The sequence below is a fragment of the Chinchilla lanigera genome, unplaced genomic scaffold, assembly GCF_000276665.1.
Source record: "Chinchilla lanigera isolate Chin_1 unplaced genomic scaffold, ChiLan1.0 scaffold00001, whole genome shotgun sequence".
In the NCBI taxonomy this organism is placed as follows: Eukaryota; Metazoa; Chordata; class Mammalia; order Rodentia; family Chinchillidae; genus Chinchilla; species Chinchilla lanigera.
In genome coordinates, this window is record NW_004955402.1 from 5632772 (window position 1) to 5646363 (window position 13592).

The following is a 13592-nucleotide window of genomic DNA, read 5'->3' on the forward strand; positions in this document are numbered from 1 at the left end:
AAGCATCATTTTTATATCATTTCCCCAACCAAGTATTTATTGGGAGTATGTTGGGAACTGTTCATTTGACTTTAAAAGTTAAATTAAAAGATGTTAGGAAAACATGTCTTTAGATTTCTTTTGCTCTGTGCATTACTAATAAAATCCTGTTCTATTATGAACATGGCCTTTGATGAGACACCCTGAAATACCTTTTGTAGCCTAGGATTTTCCGCTTATATCTAGATCAGTCACAGACAAAATAAATGTCAGCATGGGTAGATGTTAAAGAACGTGTCCTAGAGAAGTCACTGGACAGGCGTCGTCACCCACAGTGACGCTGAACTGTGTCTTATACTGCCCTGTCTCGAAGGTACTACCTCTGCCTACAACTGCGTGACGACATCGTGTCCGGGCGGCTGCCCTGCTCCTTTGTGACCCTTGCCCTGCTGGGCTCCTACACAGTCCAGTCAGAGCTTGGAGACTATGACCCGGACGAGTGTGGGAGTGATTACATCAGCGAGTTCCGCTTCGCCCCGAACCACACGAAGGAGCTGGAGGACAAGGTGATCGAGCTGCACAAGAGCCACAGGTTGGTGGGCGATGCTGAGCTCGACTTTGTCTCGTGCACCAGGGGGTGGGGGTGCTACAGCCATCTAGGTCATGCTGTCCGCGCATTAAGGGCAGGATGTTAGCACAGGGCTGCTCATATCTGGGAACGGTCTAAGGGACGGAAGTTCCCCTACAGAACAACCAGGTGTCCATTTACCATTTACCATTTTGAAGGTGTTTACCTTCAAAACCATTTCTCTTGTTATACTTTTCTTACGTATAGATTGGGCATCCCTTATCCAAAATGCCTGTGACTGAAAGTATTTCAGAGTTTGGAATTTTTCAGACTTTGGAATATTTATTTGCATGTAAACAATGAAATCTTGAGGAAGGGAACCCAAATCTAACCACAAAATGTATGTATGTTTCATATGTGTTTTATACACATGCCTGATGGTGATTTTACACAGTATTTTTAGAGTTCCTATGCCCAAGTGTAGAATTTTCCCCTTTTGGTGTTGTGTTGGTGCTTTAAAGGTTCGGATTGTGGAGCACTTCAGGTTTTTGATTAGGAATTCAAACCTGTATCTGCCCATGTCTCACTGGGGGTTTTCTTATAAGATAGCAAAAAACTAAGCAGCCTCACCAGATGAAAGAAAAACAGCTTATTGCTTTTTATTTCTAATTCTAAACGATAAACAAGGAAAGAAGCCTTGTAACACAATTTTCCCCCAATCAGAGGAATGACACCAGCGGAAGCAGAAATGCATTTCTTGGAAAACGCCAAAAAGCTCTCCATGTATGGGGTAGATTTACATCATGCCAAGGTATGCCTTTTCAAATCCCAGATTCTTTTATTGAATTCAGCGTTGTTATGTCTGTAAGCTGGCAATTTTTACACCCATTAATGTAAATAGAATCTTTGAGGATTTAATCTGTGTTTGCCTTTTAAGCCTTATTCCATGATAACACAACCTTAGCGCTGACGTTCACCCAAGGTTGGTCTTTGTGGCTGAAACTGTCTTAGTTACTTTCTCCTCACTGAGACAAAATACCCAACACCCACGAGTTAAGGGAGGAAGGGTTTATTTCAGCTCCCAGTTTGCAGAGGTTTCAGTCTGTAGTCAGCTGGCTCCAAGGCAGGGTGGCATGGCAGAGGGGCATCACAGAGGAGAAGCAGTCCATGGCAGGGCAGGCAGGAAGCAGAGAGAGGTTAAGGGAGGAGGGCAGTAGACCCTTCCAGGACATGCCCCAGTGATTCACCTACTCCCAGCATCACATTAGCTATATCCACTAGTGTCTATCATGCCCCCGCAGTCCAGCCATCTCCCCACAGCCCCACCTCTGAGTGCATGAGGCTTTGGGAAGGTGTCCAGATATAAACCATCACACTTACATTACTCCTGGCCCAGGCCCCCATGAAGCCCATGGTAGGCAAAACTTCAGATTGCCAGCTGCTTGTGTTGGAAATGTCCCTTGACCAAGCAAGCTCTCGGCTCACCTTCCCTCCTGGCTACAGGTTACAAAGGCCACCAAGTGTCCTCTGCTCCCTCCAAGCACTGCCTCACCCTTTCCCCAAAATACCCTCATCTTTGCCTCGACCGCCAGGCTCCTCCATGTCTGTCTTACTGTCTAAACTTGGCTGATGGTCTACTCCAAGTGTCACATCTGTTATGTGCCAAGTACTATATATGCCCCAGTCCTGGAACCCAGCCAGGCAGTCATACGTTCATGTTACATTTAAATAACTCTATCTCTAAAGTTTGAACCCTGTGCCATAGAACCAGTACTTTGAAATAAGATTAGTTTTTAAAAGTCCAACTAAAGTTAAGCACTGCCCCCCGGCCAAATGTGGTGTTGCTAACTGGCAGTGGGTGTGAGGTTAGAGGCGTGTCATGGACAGAAGCAGGTGTGGAGCCGTGGGCTGGTTTCCGTGTGAGGAAGAGACCAGCATGGACCCCACACCGAGCTCCTGCTAGAATCTCTGTGCTTTTCAGTGTGCGAGAATGCGCCTGTGCACTGCTGGGAAGTGTACTCCACGAAGAGCCCCGAGTGGCAGCGCTGCGGTAGTACGGGGGCACTTTTGTGAAAGCTTTCATCAGCAGTGTGAGTGACATTTGTTGGGATTCTAGAGTTGGATTTCGGTACTTTGGCAGAGTTCAAAGGTCACTCTCCAAAGTTCAGGGGTCGTTTCTTCTGATGGTGGCTGAAAAGATAATACTGCTCCTCTGTAGGGGCGCAGATTCTGCCTTCAACAGACAGTTGCCAGTTTCACAGTCTGGGACTCACAAGAATGTGATTACCTGCTTCCGGGCAAGCGGTGTCTTCCACGCAGTCAGGTTCAGGGTCTAGAAACGAGGAGACTCTGGCTGGCTGTGCTTGGGAGCATCAAACAACCTGATAAGCAGAGGGAGGGAGATCTGTGATGTGTCAGCTCTGTGGCTGGTGGAAGTGGGGCTGTTGTTTGTTTGACCCTGGGAGAGCAAACCCGCCCACAATGAATTTGGACAGGAAGTCAGCGGTCATGGAGTCCATGAGGTTGGAGTGATGATGTCAGTAGAGCCTCCTCCATCACAGAGGATGAGGCCTGCAAAGCAGGGGAGCTAGCAGTGCCTCAGACTTGGCTGAAGCTTCTGCCAGGGCTATGCCAGGATCTTGGATGTCAAGCACATTGACATTTGTGTGTAATTACAACAGCAGGTGTAGCTTTGTTTATTCGCCAGTTCATTACTATGCCTTTCCACTTAGTTCACACTCAGCTAACAAAGATGTTTTGTAATTTTTGCCAAGTTTAAGTTAGAAGAAGGCTTGCAATATAAAAATGTGATCTAAACACCAAGATATTTTTGTTTTATTTCTCATAGAGTTTTTAACCTACGTGGCTAAGCGATGGGAGAAAATGAGAATTTGAGCAAATCTAAAGCTATTTTGGGTCACATCATACACCTTGATCCATTTACTGCCTAGACAAATAGAAAGAAAGGAAGAAAAGAAAAAAGAAAGAAAGACAAGAAAAGAGGGAAAAAGAAAGATAGGATTGGGGCATACATTTAGGGAAGTGCAACTCAGGATGTATCCGTGCTCCTGTCAGTAAAAATAAAGTCTCTTGTTATTGCTGGAGCTATGGAGTTGGAATAGATGGCTGCTTTTTCATTCAGTAATATGATTTGAAATGATGCCAATTAAAGAGAAAAAGAATTAAGGAAGTGCAAATGCAGCCTGTTCAGGGGTTTTATCTGAATATTAAGTATAACAAATGCTTCAGTTATAGACTCCATTTTCTCATGCAGCCACGCTCCATCATTTCAGGGAGGAAATTTACTGAATTAAATTAGAGCTAATTTCCGGTTATAAAGAAGATGCTTCTCTTCTGTGGCTGGTAGGAAGTCCCGGAGCTTTATGACCCATTTAAACGTCTTGAACTGTGATCTCGGACTTCGAGGCTTGGGATAAAGAAGAGGTGCCTGCCTTCCTGCTCGTGGCCCGAGGTGGTGGCCCCGGAGTGGTTGCAGGAGCAGACTGGCTGGTTCTCAAGGATCAGTGACACCAGCAGCTTGTGAGCCTGACAGCAGATGTAGGCTCTGCATTTTGGAAAACACACTCTAAACACTGTTTTTTCCCTTGGAAGGATGACTCTGCTTGTGTGTCACTTACAGTCAGTGTTAATAGGCTTTGTCAGAGCCATTTATTTCAAGTAAGGTTATGCAATGTAGATAAAAAAAATTCTTCTCAGATGTCCTGTGAACCAAGCAGTGCTGCAGGAAGCTGTGCTTGAAGGGAGATTCTGAGCAGAGGGGGCAGCATGGCCCTGTATTTCCATTGTCACAGACTGAGATAGTCCCACGTCCCTCATGGACAGCCGCATATACCTCTGTATTGGACAGGAAATGCACCTGTCCCCAAGAAAGGCAGGTAATACCTAAGATTTATCCAAGTAACCAAATATTGTGGCCTGTGGCAGAAAATCTGGTATGAAAATACCATTTTTTGTTCCCATGCCATAGATGAAATGCAGATTTTCCTCCAGTGTAAAATCCCACTTATTCCTGCCGTTTTCATTTGCGCTCGCCATTGTACCAGTCTTTCAGCAGACGGGCGCATGTGTGGGCTTGGTGCATGCTGGACAAGCCCTGTGCTGGCCCTGAGGTCACAGAGATGAAGCAAAGCTGCTGCTCTGCACCAGTTCACAGTCTCTGGGGAGGAAGATGAGGGAGCCTTACTTCAGCACTGTTTGCTAAGGGCTGTGCCAGCAATAACTCACTCATTTGGGGCCCCAGAGAAGCACATGTTGGAGGCCACAAGGAGAGGAAGTGGCATCACCTTCCTCACCTGCCCCATGAATTCAAGGACACTGTTCCTGAGTGCTCAGCGATGCAAGAGAGTGACTTAAAAATACGTAACCATGTAAAGGCCTTCAATGTCCTTACGCATTGTAAGCCAAAGACAGCACTCCTACACTTACATTCTGTGTGCAAAAAGACAGCAACTGGGAGACCAGTTATTCAAGCAGGGCACCCTCGGGCCTGCCTTGTGGGAGGTGCTCACCTCTGATTGGTCGTGGAAGTGGAACAGGTGGGCTTCCTGTCAAGCACAGGAGAACCAGCGACTTGTGAGCATCAGGTTGTAGCTCTTTCCCTTGCTCTTTCAAATCAAAGCCCTCGGTGGGTGGCAGGCAGTTTGTGGTCTTTGTGTTCTCCTCTAATTCTATTATGTAGTAATATCCTGCCATGACACAGTTCCACCCTGGAGAGTTACTTGGTCTCTAATGGAGAGATCCGTGACAAGGTAAGATATTTCATTTTAAACCAATTACATCCCGATGGTCAACTTAACATTTCCCAGAGATGGACCAATCAATGTCTTTATTTTGGATTCTGGAAATGTGCATCTTGTACCTTGCATGACAGGCGATGGGAAGTCGCTTCCTGCCAGATGGACGAGTCAGAATCTGCTGTCTGGATTCTCTGCTGTCCCTTTCTGTTTTGCCTAGGGCAGCCTGAGGCAGAGTGACAGGGTTGTGGTATAGTGGGTGTGACAGGCCTGCCACCAGTGAGCCCTGAGACGAGGTGTAGGGTTTGCAGCTGTAGCAGTCCTGCCTGTTTCTGACCCCACTCAAGGCCACTTTACATGGTCACCTCTCCCTGACTTCAGGGATGAGGACATTTAATGAGGACAGACTGCAGATCATCCATCTCCTGAGCTCATTATGATACCTGAGGACCTAGGCATCACATATCTTGAGGGAATTATTAGAAGATGAAATGTACGAGGAGAAAAGCCCGTTCCAGTTACAGTGTGATCCGATGTTTGCTGGAAGCACCACTGTGCACATACACATATATCTGCGCAAACATCTATGCTAGGTGTGAGCGCTCCTGGGCAGTGTGCATTTCTGGGGGCTGTTGGGAAAACACATTCATACTTTCAAATGATTATTTCATATTCAACTTTTACTCTGGCAGCCATGGTATACAAAGAAGATTGAGGTTCTTTTTAAAGTAACAAAATGCAAATTACTCAAAGTAGAAGATGGGGTCTCGTGTGTGTGCGTGCGTGCGTGCGTGCATGTGTGTGTGTGGTCCTGGGGACAGGGAAGTTGAACCCAGGGCCTATCCACTGTGCTACATTCCCAGCCCTTTATTTTATTGTTTTACGTGGAGACAGGGTCTCTGTAAGTCACCAAGTTGCCCAAGCTGGGCTAGAACTTATAATCCTCCTGCTTCAGCCTTCCACACTACCACACCCAGCTAGGGCCCCATTTGTTAGTACACATGTCAGCCAGGAATGCCACCTCTCGAACCAAGTGGCTTGTGGTGAACTGGGCCTCTGCCTCTGTGTCATCATCTGTAAAGTGGCCTTAGCAATTGCAACTGTCCCCACACAGCACGGTGAATGAAGATTGTCATTACACATAGGACCATCTATCAGTGCTTCTTGCTCAGTTCCTGGATGCTGTGGCCACTGCTGATGTGGTTGTTACGCGCCCTCACCCACTGGACCATCACTGTGTTACAGTATTGATGCCATAAATCTAAGCAGATGCAACCCCAGCAAATCTCCATAGTGAAATACATCCGTTAAACAGCTACTTTTTAATGGTAATGTTTCTTTTAAAGGCTGCAGTATTTTTCATATTTAAATTAGTCAATGATAGGTTCTGTCATGGCGGCTTAAATCTTGTACCCAGCAAAAAGTGGAAATAAGTGAGACACTGATGTGTTATTTCTTGCTGCTATTTTCCAGGATTCAGAAGGAGTAGAAATCATGTTAGGAGTTTGTGCGAGTGGCCTATTGATATATCGTGACCGACTGCGAATAAACAGATTTGCTTGGCCCAAGGTTCTAAAGATTTCGTACAAAAGAAACAATTTTTACATTAAGATTCGGCCGGGGGAGGTAAGTATACTACATTTGCGTGTACATTGGGAAGCAAGGTCCTTAACAATGGACAGAAATATGAATTATCTGCTCGTACGTTCTGAGCATTGTGAGACATGGTGAATTATATCTAAATGCCTGAGGGAATTTGTTGTCAGTTTGTTCAATAAAGCAGTAATAAATAACATGTTCTCTTCTTTATTATGTTCTAGTTTTTTCCCAACTGTATGCATTAATTGAAAGGATTTTTTGAAAACATATTTCAATATAAAATCAAGATTCAGGAATAATTTTTTGTATATTTCAAGCCGTGAAGAATAAATTTCTTCCCTCGTGTCCTGTTTTTAGTAGCTCCATTCTCTTTTTAATCTTTTCTGCCAATCTGGCGGTACCCCAAAGTGAACAGCTTAGAGATACTGTGGTTCAAGGTACAAGGAAGATTAGAATAGAGGATGCTGAGTCTGAATTGTGTAAATAGTCCACGGCCTAGTGTATTTTCATACTTTCCTACTTTTTTTAATCAGAGAAACTAATAACAAATCAGAATTGTTACCTAACTCTTCCTCTTTGGGCAGCAGCCTCTGTAATCAGCTTAGACTTACATCTTCCTTACTGGTTTGTACATATCTGGTCGTAAATATCTGCTTTTATTTGTTTAATAAATGCCTTCAGTTTCTAATTGGTGTGGTAATCTCCTGGAGCCAGGCAGAGCTCAATGATTCTAACTCATTCCTGACTCTGAACGTTTTCTGGTATGATGTAGTTGTCTCCTGTCTTCAAAGTCATCCTCTCCACTGGAGTTTCTTGGTGTAACTGCATTTTTCAAAACCAGATAAAGCAAACAGTAATGATGAATGCAAATCGTAGTTGTCTTTGACAACTGAAATAATCTATAAGCTTTCTATGTAAATAACTGAAACTGTATTGTTGTAAAAATAGCTTCTAAATATTGTATGCTATAACTTGTAACACATACGTATGAGTTCCCTGAACATTTATGAAGTGAGCACATAGTGTCGGGTCATCGTGATAGCACTGGGAATACAATCTTGTTCCTCCTCTTAAGATTTTTGCATGAGGGAAACAGAACTGTGAGGCCGATGAAATGCTGTTCTGCAAGCATAGAACGAGGATGGTGTTGTCAGAGCCCAAAAGGAAGGTGGGAGAAAAGAGTCACAACAGGGATCCACGGAAGGGTTTGTGTCAGGACAGGATACACTGCGAATGTGACTTGCTTAATGGAATTCAACTTCCTAGTAGTACAATGTGAGAGATACAGGCCTAGACCAGGGCAGAGGGTGGAGGCGGAGTAGAGGGAGCAGACTTGAGGGAGGAGCCCAGGAGAACTGAGGCTGCTCCTCGTGGAAGAGCTGTCCTCTAGCGCAACAAGACCCTGTCCCTCAAGCGGGGCAGAGAGAGACCAGGAAAACCATAGCAAAGTGGACTGGTGGAGATGATTTTAGACAAGAGCAAAAAGGAGGTGAAATTCAGAAAAAACACTGAAGCCTGGTATGGTGGCACATGCCTAGAATACCAGCATTCTGAGAGGCTGATGCATGGGGATGGAAAGTTTGAGCCCAGCCTGGGCAACTTCACAATTTAAGGAGATCCTGATTCAAGAATTTTTAAAAAGGAGTTAGTTAACATTTTGCTCAAGGCCTTAGGCCTTATCCAAAGAGCAAGGGAAGTTAAAGCAGAGACCCTAAGCTTTATACATAGGGAGGGGAAGATGGGTTGAAGGGAGGAGAGGGGATTGGGGAAAAAAAGAGGAATCAAAATATATCATGTAGGGGCACAAATTCCCTGTGATGTGTGTGATCACTGTGTATATCTAAAATGCACCAATAAACTTAATTTAAAAAAGAAGAGGCCCTAAGGTAAAAAAATTCCGGGTAACACTATTATTTAAAAGAGGGGCAGCCACCCCCACTGCTATTTCACCATGGGCGGAGCAGAAATTAGCTGTGGCTCGCTGGCTCCGCAGAGGGTTAAGGGGGCGGATACGGCACACAGAGAGGAGCATTCTGGAAGCCCGGGGCCTGTGTCATTCCTACGCAGAGAATGGCAGCAAGTGACTCTCCCCCTAAGGAGGTCAGTCTCAGAAGGAAGAGAGGAGATAGGGTGAGCAGAGGTGGGGGAGAGGAGAAGGGATGGAGAGAAGGTGGTTAGCAATACCTTCTGATCTTATATATAATACTAGGAAGAGGTGTGAGCCCTTAACATTGTAACCCACAGTGGAATATACCAACGATAGCAGCCATATTTGACACCAAGACATCCAGTACCTAGGGAAAAAAAAATAAAATTAAATTAAAAAAAATATATATATGTGTGTGTGTGTGTGTGTGTGTGTGTATCCTGGCCAGATTCTAGAAGAAAATGTTGTTCCTAAGGATGCTTTAGACTTATAAACGAAAGGAGGCGGCTGGCTAGGAGGACTGACTTTGAGTGGAGCTCAGTGAAGAAACTGTGGTGGACAACAATTTATCATGTATTTCAAAAGTACCTTGCAGAGAGGATTTTGCATGTTTCCCTAGCAAATAATGGATGTTTGAGGTGGAGGTCATGCCAATTACCTTGACCTGATCGTTGCACATCTTGTATACACGTGCAAATATTGCACTACATTCCAAAGAGCTGTATAATTACTTGGTATCTGCAAAATTAAAAACACAAGAGCGAGACAGACTCTTCTGGGTGTCTTGCGGCAAGCTGACCGCGTTATCATGGAGCCTTAGCAGGGGGTGTGGTGAGCAGCGGATGCAGGATGCGTACGTGGGTGGATGGTGACCTAGTCAAGAATGCCGCAGTGCTCCTGGCTTACTTGGTCCTTCAGGCAGCAGCAGTTTTTGCAGTCGCCTTGCCATATGTATGTCCAGAGTACATAAGAAATTGGGGATGACACTGCAGCTTGAGCAATGCATCGTGCATTCCGCGGTTCCACCAGCCAAGTGCAAATGAGAGACTAGGCGTGAGTACATCTCACATGCCGTCCGCTTGACCCTCACCTTGATTCTTGGCCTCACAGATTGCTTTTGCTGCTGGTTATTCTATAGCCCAGTTGTTCTGCGCTCTTTTGGATGAGCTGCTACTGTTTAAGGTGATTGCCCTCTGGTGGCTTGATGGATACTGTCTGGAAAAAATCAAATTACTGACAGTATGATCTGAAAATACACATGCTGCAAAATATGAAAATGTATTCTCCTAACCCCTGAGAACTATTAGATATAATAACAGAGCATTATAGTATTAATGTAGTATTCTAGTATTATTATATATAATACTAGAAAGAGGCGTGAGCCCTTAACACTGTAACCCACAGCAGAATACACAAATGATGTCAGGCATACTTGGCACCAAGACATCAAATATCTAAGGGGGGAAAAAAAAAAAAAAAATATATATATATACACACACACACACACACACACACACACACACACATCCTGGCCAGATGTAGAAGAAAATGTCATTTCTAAGGATGCTTTACACTTACAAACATTTGCTCATTCCTGTGCACTGCAGTTGAAGGCATTATGTCATTGAGAAACCATGGAAATAAGACTTAAAAATGAGATCAGCACAAACTGATCTCTGGAAGAATCCAGTACTTTCTTTTTTTGTATTTAGTTTTCCTAAGATTCATACTTGTGCAAAGACATTTAGGATATGCATAGCATTAATCTCTACTAACAGCATTTTAAAGAGATAGATGTAAGGATTTTTAATGGATAAATTTATATACTATAACAAATTTCTGCATTTGGCAATTCAGTGAGTAAAGAAAAATTTGTGGGTGGCATCATGATTTTGGAAACTGTTCGCAGAACTTCTGTTACTTGCAGTTCTAAACTTCACTCTTCAATCTGTTTTTTTTTTATATTTTAGTTTGAACAATTTGAAAGCACCATTGGGTTTAAGCTGCCAAACCACCGAGCTGCTAAGCGTTTGTGGAAGGTGTGTGTTGAGCACCACACGTTTTTCAGGTAGGCGGAGATCATTTCCCGGAAGAACGGGAAGGTTGCGGGCACTATGCCGAAAAGCATGTCGGGAGGAAGAATGCGGGAACATCCCCTTCCTGTTCCCTCAAGCTCGCGGCACCAGATTGCCTGATAAGAAATCCTACAAGAATTTCTGATTAAATTTGAAGAATTTTCTTTGTCGAAGCTATCCTACTCCCTTTATTTCTTTATTAACCTCAGTATATTTTCATTGATTTTTATAAAGCATCCTCTTGAAGTAGATAGTCCATTCCTTATTATTTCAGTAACTCCTCAGTGTCCTGGGCTCCCGCCCGTATATGGCACTAGAGCGATCCTTTCGAGGCCTACAAAACAAGAAGTCATCAGTCTTCTTCTGTAATACTTATTTAATTGCTCTTTGGGCTTATGAAACCCCAGACCCTCCACCTGCGTGAACATTAAAGTTCACCTAGTCCCAGCCAACCCCAGTTTCACTACATCCTCTCTCTACCCACTGATCTGTACTTTGTGGATCAGTACTTTTTTTCTCATAAAATCAGCTTCACTTAACTACAAGTTACATGTCAAACTTTTATCACCCAAAACACAGCAAAAAGTTAAAAAGCAACTGGTAACACTTAATCCTCCCGGTGCCTTTCTTGAATATCTTTAGACTGTTATTGCCAGAAGCACCGCCAAAGAAATTCCTCACCTTGGGTTCCAAGTTCCGGTACAGCGGCCGGACGCAAGCGCAGACCAGGAGGGCCAGCGCGCTGATAGACCGCCCCGCACCTTACTTTGAGCGCTCGTCCAGCAAGCGCTACACCATGTCGCGCAGCTTGGATGGAGGTAGGCGTCCGTGACGGGCTCGTCACTGCTCGTAGCTTCTCACAAAGGAGTGAGAACCTGCTTGAGCTTTCAGTAGACAGAGGCCAGCGTGGATATGGGGATGAAAAGAGCTGTGGATCTTGGATGGCGGTGGGCTTTTAAGGTCCTCAGCTCTTAAAAAAAAAAAAAAGGGCCTGTGTCAGTCTCATTCCGCGGCCAGTAGGTCTGTGTCGCGTGCCATCAGCAAAGGACCTCGGGAACGAAGGGCGGGCGTAGCTTTCAGAAGTCTGCAGTGAGCTTGGAGTTTGGCGAAGGTGCTGTCCTGCTATGTAGGGTACTCACATGTATGAACAATCCTGCTCTCGTGCCAGTAGATCTTAAATGACTAGATTTGTCTCCACCTGTTCGTTTCAGATAGAAAATGGTAAGTTGAGTTCATCCCTGTTGGTAAAAACGTTCAGGAATAAAAGGTGATCACTGCCGCTCAGTCGCTGGCAGGCAGCAGAAAGGCCATCGCTGGCCGGGGAGAACATGGTCCTGGGATGGTTCTGTCCGATGACACCAGATGCAGGAGTCACATACGCGAGCAGGACGTCAGCACTGGTGGCTTCGGGGAGTAGTGGGCGGCCAGTGCCCATGGGCTTTGCTTCCCCTGAGCTGTGCGTTGCTGGGCAGTCCCAGGTGGAGGTTTGCCTTCCTGTCCAAGGCCTGAGTACAGCAGTGACCGTTAGGACCTGTGTCCCAGCCGGGCCAGTGTCTTCTAACTCAACAGCTGGAGATGGGTTGTTTTTTTGAAGACCCATCCTGGGCAAGCGAAGAGAGTTAGAAGTCTGCTGTGTATGATTTCAGTACATCAGCAAAACCAAGCAAAAATAAGTAGAAGTCACAAGTGCCCGGACCACCTCGCTCCCTCCGTTTTTGTGCTGCTCCCCAGAGCTTCAGTCTGCACCCCCACCCTGCTCCAGGGTGCTTGATGGGATGAGGTGGCCCTTGATCCTCTGGTCAGAAAGACAGTATTTTCCAATCAGAGTACTCCAATCAGAAACCGCTTATGGAAGACATTGTAATTATGTTATTAATGCTATATGGTGTGTGCAGACTCTGCTTCCTCTATCTGAGCCATGGTTGGCAATTGCTTTCAACTTTCTAGGCCTCAGTTTAGTCATCTGTAAAGTGGGAGGAGGGCCACCTTCAACAGAGTTGCTGTTGTGAAGTGCGAAAGCAATCTTAGTATAGGTGTGAGCATAAGTATCCTGGTAATCACATTGTAGTTATTCTCACAGGCTTCTGTTAGCTGGCCTAAAAAGTTAATTACAATTGGCCTTTTGTATCCAGGGGTTTCACATCTGCTAATTCAACCAATTGCAGTCTGAAACTATTTTTTAAAAATTGCACCCATACCAAATAGGTAGTCTTTGCCTTGTTATTACTACCTAAACTGTAGAGTATGATAGCAGTTTACATACCTTTTACACTGCGGTAAGTGTTATAAGCAATCTAGAAATAATTTCAAGTAAATTGGAGAGCCAGGTATGGTGGTACACACCTCTTATCCCATTACCCTAGGAGGCTGAGGCAGGAGGATCGCAAGTTCAAGGCCAGCCTAGGCAACCTAGTGACTTAGTGAGGCCCTGACTCCAAATTTTAAAAAGAAGAAGAAGAAGAAAGAGAAAAGGAAAGAAGAAGTGGTGTAGGAAGAAGAGGAAGGAAGAGAAGAAAGGGTAGAAATTAGTTCAGTGCAAAGGCCCTGGGGTCAACCCCCTAAATAAATACATAGATAGTAATAAATAAGGTACATTTGGGCAAAATCTACACCATATAAGGGACATGGGGATCTTTGGACTTTGGTCTCCCCAGAGGCCCTAAAAGCAATCCCTGGTAGGTACAAAGGGA

The 13592-nt window shown here is 44.8% G+C and overlaps 1 protein-coding gene across 21 annotated transcripts in view; it reads left to right on the forward strand.

Annotated features, from left to right (window-relative positions):
• The window catches only part of Epb41l3 (erythrocyte membrane protein band 4.1-like 3), a 215160-nt gene that overhangs the window by 173186 nt on the left and 28382 nt on the right, over positions 1 to 13592 (forward strand). For all 21 annotated transcript variants that reach the window (XM_013517088.1, XM_013516964.1, XM_013516834.1 and 18 more), the window contains 5 exons: positions 353 to 571; positions 1271 to 1358; positions 6775 to 6927; positions 10798 to 10895; positions 11545 to 11720. In XM_013517088.1, coding sequence (XP_013372542.1) covers positions 353 to 571; positions 1271 to 1358; positions 6775 to 6927; positions 10798 to 10895; positions 11545 to 11720 — 734 coding nt within the window. The remainder of the gene's footprint in view (positions 1 to 352; positions 572 to 1270; positions 1359 to 6774; positions 6928 to 10797; positions 10896 to 11544; positions 11721 to 13592) is intronic.